Below are 13,690 nucleotides of genomic sequence, written 5' to 3' on the forward strand. Positions count from 1 at the left end.
GTATTAATGAAAAATTAATTTGTACTACAGAGGTGGCACAGAAGAACACACAAGTGGCTTGTAGGTACATTTTCAGACATTCAATGAGGCTCAGAGGTGGCATGAGTGCAATTAAATTCATGTGGAGATTAATGTTTTAAATATACAATTTTGATTACAGAAATATTAAATGATTTAAATAACTGCAATTATACCTAAAAATGAAACTGAAACCGCCAGCAGGTGGTGGCAAATCACTGATTTTATCACTGAATCATTGATTAGTTTGAACGGCTGATTCATTCAGGAATGAAGCAAGTGACTGTCTTTATGAATGGGTAATCATGAATCACTGACTCACTAGATTCGTACAAAAACGCACTTTCATTGAATGAATGAAACTCAGCTGTGTCTTTATTTGGAACTATTTTCATTGATGAAATAAAGCAAAATCAGGCAGTACTTGTTTACTGAACTTGTATTAAATCAATTTCACATTTGCAAACTCCTTTAATAATTATTAAAATCTGTCACTCTCCTTATCGCGATCTGTGGGCGCACAGAAAATGAGAGCGTGCAAGTGAGTTCTCAAGACTCAAAAGCACGTGCAAATGATAAGTTCCATCATCGGTCATCACGTTAGAAGCGCGGAACCTGCGGGAAAGAGTAGAATTATTATTAATAGCCGCAATCCTGCGCCTGAAATTCAAGACCTGCTCTGTATTCTCTGCTAATAACCCGACTGTGAATGATGCGAGCGGCGTTATGTTGTCAGTGAGAAGCTGCAGCCGTGGCAGGGATGATTTTTGGTGTGCCGGCAGAACAACAACAATGTGCTACATGTTTCTTTTCCCCTCATTTTTTCCAATTGACGGAAATCCGTCATGGCGACGGAAAACTTTCATCCCTGAGTAGTATTATGTACCTTATACTGCACCACCGTAATATATTTTTGATCATTTCTTTAAGCTAACCCGAACTTATATTTTGATGGGTTGCCATAAGGAACTTGTTTCTGTAGGTCTATGTAAATGATAGTTTTACTCCAATGAAACTGTCAAATGTTCATGAAGTGACTCTCAGAGCAGTTCTGGAGATGTTGTTCATGTATTTATGTTCTCATGTAGTGATACAACAGAAGCTGAAATCACTGAGCGTCGCACACTTTGTGTAGAAAACAAAACCGTGTGTCTGTGCCATTTACATACACAGAGACACGCAGAACATGCTGGATTCATGCTGATGCGTGATCACTGAAGCAGCTCCAGTTAGCAAGCGCTTTCGGAGTGAGTGAATTCGGCTTTGATTGGTCTGACTCGTGACTCCCAACAAATCAGATGGGTGGTGGCCAGAGACTGCTTTAGGCCACAGAGTGGTGAGTTCTGACAGGCTGCATCAGAGCCAAATAGCGCGTTTCAAAATTAAGTTATTTTATTGGCGAATCGGTTTTGAAAACTACTGATACCGATAATCATAAAAATGATTAATATCGGCGCCGATAATCGGTCAACCCCTACTACTTACACAGTAGGCTACATTTCTGTCTTGCAAACATTAAATGATAACAAAGGTATTGATTAAAAGTTTAAAGTCCAGATGTTGACTGTGATGTTGCGGGAGCCGGGATCAAAATGGGTCTTTGAAAGTAATGATATGCTGCAGATAATGATTGTATGCGTTACATTATTCCTGTAGGTGGCGAACAGTGAGTGTTAAATGTATTTGATGTCTGAATCATTCATTCAAGAGATTCAAAACGAAAGAAGTCTTCATTTATCTTCATTTATTTAAAATGTTTTTTTTTTTTTTATATAATTAGGCTAATTCGTTTAAATTAATATTTTTAAATAGACTAATTTACTATAACATTAATAAAACATTTAGTCAGAAACTTTTGTTTTCGGAATCGTTGGAAGAATCATAGCTTAAAATTACATATGTTAATATACTGTATGTGGCAATAAACTAATACCATTAGTAGGTAATATATTTATTTTTATAGGTAATATTACTACTGCTTCTAATACTAAAATTAGTTCATTATTTTTGTTTTCTTTGCGCACAAAGTATTCTCATAACTTCTTAAAATTACAGTTGAACCACTAATGTCACGTGAATTATTTTTGATCGTGTAAGGACCCTTGCTGTCTATGGGAGGGTCAGAGAGCTCTCGGAATGCATCAAAAATATCTTAATTTGTGTTCCGAAGATGAACGAAGGTCTTACAGGTTTGGAATGACATGAGGGAGATTAATTGACAGAATTTTTGGGTGAACTATCCCTTTAAAGCCCAATGTATGGGGGGAAAACAACACGGCGAGTTCTTGCCAAGACTGCTAAACGGTTGTCAAAATTAGTATTTCTCATGCAATATTAAGTCTACTTTAATTTATTAATTGAGCAAACAACTTTATAGCTAATAAGTAATGGATCCCTCAGCTTACTTGGGGTATGAGCCAAAAATAATGCATGTTTTATTTTTTCTGCACATTTTTCTTTTAACAGACAAAATGAAAGGTGCAAGCAAATCTTATAGATGTAGCAACTAGGGATGTCACGAGAACTGATCGCTATAAACATTTTAAAATCCTGCCGGGACTTTTCCTCGGTAGCGTAAGTACCGATGGAACTGAGGGTAGCGACTAGCGAGGCTGCAGTTCTTCTGGAACTGACGGGGGGCAGGCAGAACATATGCTTGGAAGTGTTTCAGTCGGTCCTCAAAGGGTTAAGAAGAAGAAAAATCACACAGAAGAACTACTCGTGGAAGACAGCAACTATATATGAATATGATTGTGTGAGATTTAAATGAGCACGCAGCTCTGAAAGCACGAGTGCTGCGCATGATCACACACGCACGCACACACATACATAGTTATTGACTGTATTGACAGTTTACCGCTTGTTCATTCGTTGTGTAACAGTCTGTGGATTATCCTGATCAACATTATTGGCTAATATTACTGGTTTAGATAATTGTTGTTTGTTAATGGTTTTAAAAAATATTTTCGGCCTGCCAGTATGTCAGTGAATTTAAACTAGGCCTAATGCTTGCTGTGTGTGTGTGTGTGTGTGTGTTATTTGAGGGTCAAGTGCCACTAATGTTGTGTTTTTGTAATTTTAAATAAAAGAGTTAATGTTTAAGTATTATTGCTGTTTTGTTTCCCTGTGGGATCGACTTCCACTCATCAGAAGAATCAGAATGAGCTTTATTGCCAGGTATGTTTACACATACGAGGAATTTGTTTTAGTGACAGAAGCTCCACAGTGCAACAGAATGACAGTGACAAGATAATAAAAAGAATAATATAAAAATAGACAATGTACAATATAGACAATTTTGTATGTACAGGTATGATATGTGCAAATTTGAAATGTAAATAAGTATGTGTGTTAAATAATGTATACTAGTGTTGTGTGTTCCATGATTATTGTTAGGTGTTCATGAGATGGATTGCCTGAGGAAAGAAACTGTTCCTGTGTCTGGTCGTTCTGGTGCTCAGTGCTCTGTAGCGTCGACCAGATGGCAACAGTTCAAAGAGGGAGTGTGTTGGATGTGAGGGGTCCAGAGTGATTTTGCTAGCCCTTTTGCTCACTCTGGATGAGTACAGTTCTTGGAGAGAAGGGAGGGTTGTACCAGTGATTCGCTCAGCAGTCCGGACTATCCTCTGTAGTCTTCTGAGGTCAGATTTGGTAGCCGAGCTGAACCAGACAGTTATAGAAATACAGAGGACGGATTCAATGATGGCGGAGTAGAACTGTTTCAGCAGCTCTTGAGGCAGGTTGAACTTTCTCAGATGGCGAAGGAAATACAACCTCTGCTGGGCCTTTTTAACAATGGACTCAATGTGAGTGTCCCACTTCAGGTCCTGAGAGATCGTGGTGCCCAGGAACCTGAATGACTCCACTGCAGTCACAGTGCTGTCCATGATGGTGAGTGGGGGGAGTGCAGGGAGGTTTCTCCTGAAGTCCACGGTCATCGCCACAGTTTTCACTGACAGACGGAGATGGGCACGGAGAGCTGAGTTAATTTGAGCTGGAGGAGGTTTGGGATGATGGTGTTAAACGCCGAGCTGAAGTCCACAAACAGATCCTCACATAAGTCCCTGGTCTGTCTAGAAGTTGCAGGATGTAATACAGTCCCATGTTGACTGTATCATCCACAGACCTGTTTGCTCTGTAGGTAAACTGCAGAGGTCCAGTGATGTCCTTCAGATAAGCCAAAACCAGTCTTTCAAATGATTTCATTGCCACAGACGTTAGAGCCACAGGTCTGTAGTCATTAAGTCCAGTAATTTTAGCTGATTTCAGTTTCTGCCTGTAGGTCGGTATTAGATTAACTAAACGGTGATCAGAGAGCCACAAAGCTGCCTGTGGGACGGAGTGATATGCATCCTTTATTGTGGTGTAACAGTGATCCAATATATTACCGTCTCTGGTGGGACATGTAACATGCTGTCTGTATTTTGGCAGTTCACGGGAAAGATTTGCTTTATTAAAGTCCCCAAGAATGATTATAACAGAGTCTGGGTGTTGTTGTTGATCTGATCAGCGAGTTTCTGTAAAGCTGATCTCACGTGTGCTTGCAAAGGAATGTAAACACGAGAATGAACGAGCAAAACTCCCGCGGCGAATAGAACGGCTTGCAGTTAACAAAGAGCGCTTCTAGATCGGGACAACACATCTTCTTTAACGCTGTAGCATCTGTACACCACCTTTCGTTGATGTAAAAACGTGTCCCGCCGCGCGATTTCCCCGTTGATTCTGCGTCGCGGTCTGCTCTAAACAGCTGAAAGCCGGGCAGATGTAGTACGCGGTCCGGAATGGTGTCATTCAGCCAGGTTTCCATGAAACACAGAGCAGCAGAGTTTGAAAAATCCTTGTTTGTCCTGGAGAGCAGAAGTTTGTCCATTTTGTTGGGTAGAGAGCGGAGATTCGCCGGATGGATGCTAGGCAATGGCGTTCGAAATCCGCACTGCCTGAGCTTCACGAGCACGCCGGCTCTCTTCCCCCGTCTGCGCGTTCTGAAGCGCTTGATCAGTGCCGCTGCTTCGCCAGCTACAACGTTCAGCAAAACGTCTGAATAATCGAAATCCGGTAGAAGATTTTGTGGTGTGTTCTGCCGAATGTTCAGCAGTTCATCCCTGGTAAAACTGATCGTGTTTGAGAAACAAAAAACTGGAAAACCACTGGAGAGCCATGCACTGAGGCGGCCGTGTGCGGCACCCTCTTACTTACTCATGGTATCAGTACCGACTACTAGATGTTTGGTATTGTGACATCCCTAGTAGCAACTTGGCAACAGCTAAAAACACTAAAAAGCTTTAGGAAGTACATATCAATGCCCTGGAATTGTGGCAGCGTGTTTTTCACAGGAAAACATCATTAATGTTTTCAGAAAGTGTACAAATCTAGTAATGCATTTAAAAAAAATGTTCTCTGTGTGCCACTGTAGCAGGAAAGCCTCTCTGACAGATGCTTCTGTTGTGTTGTGACAGGCGGTGAACTGTAAGGGCCAGCACAGCATCTCCTACACGCTGTCCAGAAACCAGACGGTGGTGGTGGAGTACAGCCATGACAAAGACACAGACATGTTCCAGGTACTGTTTCCCAAAAACAAAAAACACTTTGAAATCTCTTCTCCTCTTGTGTCCACAGTTAAGCATAATTCAGTTTCTGCCTATTGACTTTCTCTATACTTTGAGGTATGATTTCCACCAGAGCTGATGAAGATCTGTGATATGGGACAGATTTATAAACTCCCCCAGTCACGTGCTCAGATACAGTGTTGCGTATGTGTTTTTTTTTTTGGACTACGCATGAGGGAAAGAGTCATACGAATTGAAGCAAATGGGAAGGAAAGCAAAAACGGGAACCAGCTGCAACCCACAGGGACAAAACAGAAACTGTCTCTATAAAAAGGAAATAAAGTGGAGACCGTTGCATCTTTATTTCAGTACAAGTATTTATAAACCGGATTTAGTGCAGTGAGCACCTCTCTATTCTTGGGAATTTCCACCCCACTTTTAAAATTAAATTAGGCTCTTCAAACAAGTCCTGGCACATACATGCCTGTTTTTCATCCTGTTTACTACTGATACCAAATAGTGTAGAAACAGTAGTGATCACTTGGCTCAAAACCATACAAAACATTTTACTGATTAAAAGCTGCTTTAAACACAAAGGATGCTCACACCAAGTGTTGATTTATTTTGGTTAATAGAAGTTACTTGATAAAGAAAATCTATTTATGACATTATTTTTGACCGCATTCTCATTTCACAGCATTTTTACACAAGTGCCTAAAACTTTAACAGTACTGTAGCTTTGCAGGTAAGTTTCTTGAAAATGCATGTGCAAACAAAAATCTCACTGGATTATTACAATTAATGGCAAAATGAATGTTTGGAAATGTAAACTGATATTTCCTACTGACACACTACAGCAAAAGATAGAAATAACTAACTTAAAACCATTTTTTAGCTGGTGAGAATACTAGCGTTCTAATAATTTTGGCCACCACTGTAACTTTATAGTAATATAATATAAATCTTTATATAAGAATATTAGTTTTCTCCTAACATTGTTCTTACTGTCATGACCTGGAATATAACTTATTAGATAGTTGCTGGAAAGTTGTAAGAGATGGCTGAGAAACTTTAACTTTTCTTTTGTACGTTAGATTGGACGATCAACGGAGGGCCCTATTGACTTTGTGGTGACTGACACCGTGTCAGGCGGAGGGGAGAGTGAAGACGCACCCATCACTCAAAGCACCATCTCCCGCTTTGCCTGCCGGGTGGTGTGTGAACGTAACCCGCCCTACACAGCACGTATCTACGCTGCAGGCTTCGATTCTTCCAAGAATATATTTCTCGGAGTAAGTGTGATTTCTTGCCTGGTCTTGAAATGGAATTGTCTGTGGGATGCATTTCTCATCAGAGTTACAAGAAACTCTATTAAGCTTTCATTTATATATACTTATGTATGTGGTGTCTGGGGAAGTATCCACTTCTGCTGATTCAGTGGAACTGATCTAAACTTACCAGGTAAATATAGGTGTGTCCAGCTAACTGGAATGAGTCACCCCATGTGTAACTAAAAAGAGAGTGCAGCGCATTCATTTTTGTTTATGTATAGTAATTAAGTCTCTCTGTAGGAGAAAGCAGCCAAATGGAAGAATCCAGATGGTCACATGGACGGGCTGACAACCAATGGTGTGCTAGTCATGCACCCGCGGGGCGGGTTCACAGAGGAGTCCAAGCCTGGTGTGTGGAGGGAGATATCAGTGTGTGGAGATGTTTACACACTGAGAGAAACACGGTCTGCTCAAACTCGAGGCAAACTGGTTAGTACGTCAGCTACATCTGCTCAGTTTAGTTCACGGTGTAGTCAATCATCAATTCACTCACAATTCCTTTTACAAGTTGTGATATACAATCAAGCTCAAATTGCAGAAACCATATAGACTTAATTATCTGAACTGCAGATCAGAATTAGGGGTTCAGTCCAGGGTCAGGAGGTTTCTTGAATCTCGTTGAGGTTCCAGACTATATAGATGGAAAGTTACTAGTGTAGCAGTGAAGATTCTGGGATAGCAAGGTGTACTGGTTCAAATCATGGTAAGGATGACTCTTGAACTGAAGATTAAAGAGGACCCTACCATGACCTGACTAGGACACTCTACTCTCACTTATGTACTCTAGAACTAGAGTCAAGTTGTTTACTTTTAAGTACCTATGTATATTATGTCTTGTCTGTTTCTCTGTGTTTAGTTTGCAAATTCATAGTTACATTTGCCTGCTATGGACCTTTTTCACATTTCAGGGTTTCTTAGCAGCGGAAGGCATTAACATGCAACCTGTATCTGGATGTTGTCCACATACACATTGAAAAGACAAGTGTAAACATGATTCTGATCGGAATTTTATCCGTTCAGCGTGTCCTGGTCCAGAGGTAGTCGAGGACGCATTGTGATCGGATCTCAGTGTAATGTAAACGCAATCCAGCCATCGTGTCTGCATTCGCAGGTCGACATCACGCAAAACGCCGCACCCTCTCTCCCGATCTGTCTGAAGAACAGAGCGCTAGTGAGACTGCTACATTTATTTTGATTTGTAAAATGTCCCGTGACTGAAAATAGTTTTCAAAAGAAAACCCACCACTTCAGGTTGACTTTGCACCGCAGACTTATTTAAATATTGCGCGGGAAATACAGATCCGATCGGTTATCCAGCTCGAGAAGTCAGCTGATGTTGCCAAGTGTAAACACGCCGTGTCCTGATTGACTGATGATCCGATCTGCTTGATCAGATCACGGTGATCGCATGGTAATGCCAAGTGTAAACGCAGCCAAATATATTTTGTTCCCATTTGCTCAAAATAACTATATTGTTAACATTATATAACTAGTGTTTTCACGACTTTCAAAAAGATGAAAAAAAAAAACACAACAACAAAAAAAATGGAGTCTGATAACGGCAGTCAGGAGAAAAAACAATGTCAAATTCACCTTAACTCCCATAGACTCTGCATTAGAAACACCCTCACAGCAGTGTAAACTAGTTTTTTGTAATTTAATGCAAAGGTAATATAATACAAAGTAAAGTCTTATAAATGTGCATGCATTTAAAAAATTAAAATATAAAAAAACTTTGCAGGATTTGCCATGCTGATGATTCAATGTGCTGTCGCAGTCTGTGAAAAGGGTCCATATTTAATTTTGGTAACACTTTACTTAAATCCTTTATGTATTATAGTAGTAGTTATTATAGTAGTTTTAATGCATTATGCACCTTATTATGCATTGTTCAGTCTCATTAATAATTGTAACCACAGTTAATACATAACACTTATAAATTCATTGTTACACTATGCATTTTAAATTTGGTAATTATTTATATTACCTCAAGATATAATGTATTACAAGGCACATTAAAATTATTCATAATGCATCATACCCTTTGTAATGCATTATGCGTAAAAGCTTCAAGTAAAGTGGCACCTTATTTTTGGGGGGGAAATTAATTTCTTAATTTTTTTTTAAGTGTGAAATGTTTGACAGCTAAAAAGAAAGCAAAGCAGTTACTTAGTTTGGCTACTTAGCCCTACAGTATGTTTGAGTCTTTGAACCTCTAGCTCCTCCTGGAGGACAAATGTGCTTCTGCATGCATTGTTACCATACCATCAATTTTAAATACCACAACAGCTGTTTTGCTAATAAACATACTGCTAAAAGTAAATATTAACATATGTAACCAATATCCTTGAGGTTTAATATATTTCTCATTTAAACAAAAGTTTACAGTATCAGAAACTGAAAAACAATATCCATTCATTCATCAAACAGCTTGTCCTCTGTATGATTGCAGAGCTGGTGCTATGGGCAATTTAGTGTCTCCAGTTCACCTCTGCATGTTATGAGGATTGTGGGGTAAACTGGACCCATATGAAACCTACGCAGACACGGGGAGAACATGCAATCACAGATAGAATGACTTAAGAACCCTGTCAGTGGAAAAGCACTGTGCAGTTTCGCTGCATGAAAGGGGACACATACAAAGATTGATTTAACTTTCTGGTGGAGAATTGCTGACACTGTCTATGGCGGGCTCATTGAGAAATGTTACAACGTTGCAATAAATTGCTCTGCTGGTCTTAAGTGTATAAAACTGTGCACAAGAGAGAGACACAAACTGCTGATTCACTTACTCTCTTGCACATTAAGTTTCAGTATCTTTCCAGCAGAAACAGAAGACAGTACTGGCAGTTTATATGACAACTGTCGATATACTAGAATCACTCCCAGTACCGTGAAAGTGCTGCATGAGAGGCCTCCTGTGTTGGAGTCGAGATTTTGAAGTCCAAAAAAGTGCATCCGTCCATCATAAGTGTTCCACCCGGCTCCGGGGGGAGGGGAGGTTAATAAAGGCCTTCTGATGCAAATCGCTGTGTTTGTGTAAGAAAAATATCCATATTTAAAACTTTCTAAACCGTAATCTCTGGATTCCACTCTTATATCAAAATCCTCCATCATTTTCCTTTACAACGCCTCGTTTTGTACTTCTAATTCATGACCGGTGTTTTGTTTTGCTCTCTCTTCATGCATTTCTGCGTTCGTCACTTCTCACCAGAGCTTACGCTACACCTACGTCATCCGCTGGAACGCTACTCTCTCGTGAACGTGTGTACAACAGTTAGCAGAAGCTAGAAACGACAGTTTATAAAGTTTTCAAACATGGATATTTATCTTATACAAACGCATCGTTTCACTTTAGAAGGCCTTTATTAACCCCCGGAGCCGTGTGGAACACTTATGATGGATGGATGCACTTTTTTGGGCTTCAAAATCTTGACCATCATTCATTGCCACAAACCTGGACTGGCCATTTGTCCAAGGCGTTTTCCCGCCTAAGGCCTCCAGTTTTCCCACAACCCAACATGGGACATATGTTTCGGAAAATGGATGTACGGACCACCTGTATTGAATGCACTGCACTGTTTGTTTTATGCTCAGGTGGAGAGTGAGAGTAACGTACTCCAGGATGGCTCTCTGGTTGACCTGTGCGGAGCCACGTTACTCTGGCGCACAGCCGATGGCCTTTTCCACACCCCCACTCAGAAGCACCTAGAGGCTTTGCGCCAGGAGCTCAACGCAGCCCGGCCTCAGTGCCCCGTGGGACTCAACACCCTGGCCTTTCCCAGCATGCAACGCTGCAGCCGTGCCCTGACCAGTGTCTCCACCCAGGAGGACAAGCAGCCCTGGGTCTATCTTGCTTGTGGCCACGTTCACGGCTACCACGACTGGGGCCACCGTTCTGAACGAGACGCCAATGCTCAAAGAGAGTGTCCCATGTGCAGAACCGTGGGCCCCTACGTGCCACTCTGGCTCGGATGCGAACCAGCCTTTTACGTAGATACTGGCGCACCAACACACGCCTTAGTACCTTGCGGCCACGTGTGCTCTGAAAAGTCAGCCCGCTATTGGGCGGAGATTCCTTTACCGCACGGCACCCACGCTTTCCATGCCGCCTGCCCCTTCTGCTCTACCCAACTCAATCTGGCGCAAAAGTGGGCGAAGCTTATCTTTCAGGAGCCTGTAGACTGAGAGTGTAAAGGAGGCGGACAGTGGATTTTTGCGTAATTGAAGCGGAATCCAGTATGCAGAAGGACAATTTGTAGAAGGTGTGACCGCAAGCTGTGAAACTGCCCTTGAAATGCTTATGCTGGAGAGCAGGTTCTTGCTCATGGACATGGTGATAGTTGGCAAATGACAGGTGTCCATCATGATTTCCTCGGTTATTTTGTCTACCGGCCTACAAAATGTCAATTCACACCAGCATTACCACATCACTCAGGAGATTTAATTCATTTCTATACCTGGCTGTAGACCCGAGGTGCTTTGTTTGGTTCTTTCTTGGTGATCAACCTTCCTGTGGAGTTTTGTTGCTTTAAATTATCCTTCCGATGCTTTCCAAAGAACTTTACTGAACTTTAGATTTGGAACTATACTGTGCAGGATGGTCGGAGCCCCAGGACCAGGACTGAACATCAATATTTTATTATGTGGGAACTCCCAAATATCAGGATCCCATATCCCAAACTCCACTGTAGGCTTCTACAAGGATCCACTTGTTGGAGCAGTGATTTGGGAACTGCAATACTAAAATGGTTGTTTCCAAAGATTAAAAAAATGGTGATTCTGTTTCTACTTTACATGAAGTGCTACCAACATAACACTCCTAAAGGAATACTAATCAGCCACAGTGGAAGCTTTTGGATCGTGCATTATGGAATTGGAGTGATTTGTCATTTTAGCCTAGTCCTCTGTTCTCCAATGATCTCAAGTATTTGGAAACCAACACATATTTTGTTTTTCTTTCTGTCTCAAAGGTTAAGGATTTTAAGGTATTTTTATTCATACCGGGGTAACCGGTAGCAAGATTAACAAAGGATGTAGCCAAATATTTCTAGAACTGGCTATAGAGTTAGTAACTTAAATAATTCCTAGTGTTATTTTTTTCCACCTTGAAAACTGTCCCCCAGATATTTTAGTACTGCATATTGCTTGCCACTTGTTCATTTTTCCACATGTTGATATTGGTATACAATCAAAGTAGATGTGAAAATAGTTGACTATTCTGCAGTCGGCATCTAGACTTCTCCTAAATGTGGAAAATGAGATTGAAAACAATGATGGTGGAGGTTTATGGCGTAAAGGAGCTATGAAGCAGTGATCGCTTTGGTCAAAATTCTTCCTGTTTCAACTGTTTTATAAGCTTATGAGATTAAAATGACTTTTATTCCACTATTTTCCTAAAATTTATACAGAGATGGTTTCTTATGCCTAAAGACATTTTTACGGGGATGTGAAGATATTTTAGGCATACTGAAGGGGTATTTTTTTAAACGCTTGCATTTACAGAGGCTTTTTACTCACTGAAAATATTTTACTACACAATAGCCCATGTACAGTTTGTTTTAAAACAGATACTAATATATTTATTCAAATATGTACTTTACTGTGTGGTAGGTGTCTGTATGAATGTATCAGGCTGAACAGCAACATCTGGTCACCACTCATTTATAAGTGCATGCTGCGTCTGGATACTTAACCTGTGAACACTCAGTAGTCATATTTCTTTTATTGATGCTCAAGCCTTTGATCCTTTATCTGGTTATGCTTGTGTTTGCAGAATAACCCAATGTTCCTCCCGCACTCCATGTTAAATTCAGACCTAATATGAAATGTTAAAGGAACACTGTAAAATGAAATCACATTGGATTTGATTAGTTAATGAAATATTCTGTTCTCTCTTAACACCTTGTGTGATTATACAGACATTTAGAGAGCTGTTCTGTAGTGTTTTCTTGAAACATAACATATCATTGTGAAATGTTCACACCAAAAGCAAAATGAACTCTGGATGGGGAGTATATTTACTTAAGCAAAGCTACTGTTCATTAACAATGATGCTGATGTGGGGCTCATCCATGTGGTGTTAACTAAAATAAGGCTTTATTTTTTTTTTAAAGCACCAAAAAAGATTTTGTGAAAAAGCTACTTTGTATTTTGTCATGTTGAATTCCAGGGAGCACAATTCATGTGTAAACTATTGTATATTTCAGTTGTGCAAAATTAGGCACAATAAACATTACACTACAGAGCGTTTAGTGTTTTAATTGCAGCTTTGCACACCAAGACAACAGTGTCAAAAAAATAAGCTGTTCACTACAAGTAGATAGTTTAACACTTGAACCTTGTGAAAGATCAACCTCCACAAGAATAAAACACTCAATATATTAGCCATTTTCTTTTCTTTTTTTTTTGTCAGATGCAAGAAAAAAAGTATCTTGGCCATTAAATTGTAATAATAATTAAAACACAAACTATTTTGTGCTCCATGGTATGCTTGGTAAAAAAAAATGTGTGTAAATGAAGGTTATTTCACTCTCATTACACTCAAAAGATTTAGTTTAATGATGTCTTCTAGACATTTATGTACTGGATAATGCATAATGCATCTGTTACTTTTATTACTTCTGAGTTATGTTTACATTTTCTCTTAATGTCCATTCAAAGCAGAATTGTTTTTCATGTTTCAAGCATGAATAATCAAACTAACTCGTTTTTGTTCCACTGGGGAAAAAAAAGTCTTGTGGGCTTGGAGCAACATGAAGGTTGAGTGGATGTTGACTATTTTCATTTTTGAAT

At 40.0% G+C, this 13,690-nt stretch overlaps 1 protein-coding gene across 1 annotated transcript in view; it reads left to right on the forward strand.

Annotated features, from left to right (window-relative positions):
• Positions 1-13,263, forward strand: part of peli2 (pellino E3 ubiquitin protein ligase family member 2) — a 48,899-nt gene extending 35,636 nt beyond the window's left edge. The window contains exons 3-6 of the mRNA XM_016274384.1: positions 5,475-5,576; positions 6,659-6,856; positions 7,136-7,324; positions 10,493-13,263. Coding sequence (XP_016129870.1) covers positions 5,475-5,576; positions 6,659-6,856; positions 7,136-7,324; positions 10,493-11,083 — 1,080 coding nt within the window. The 3' untranslated portion in view covers positions 11,084-13,263. The remainder of the gene's footprint in view (positions 1-5,474; positions 5,577-6,658; positions 6,857-7,135; positions 7,325-10,492) is intronic.
• Positions 13,264-13,690: the final 427 nt, after the last annotated feature.

The sequence above is a fragment of the Sinocyclocheilus grahami genome, unplaced genomic scaffold (assembly GCF_001515645.1).
Source record: "Sinocyclocheilus grahami isolate Dianchi unplaced genomic scaffold, SAMN03320097.WGS_v1.1 scaffold86.1, whole genome shotgun sequence".
Classification (NCBI taxonomy): domain Eukaryota; kingdom Metazoa; phylum Chordata; class Actinopteri; order Cypriniformes; family Cyprinidae; genus Sinocyclocheilus; species Sinocyclocheilus grahami.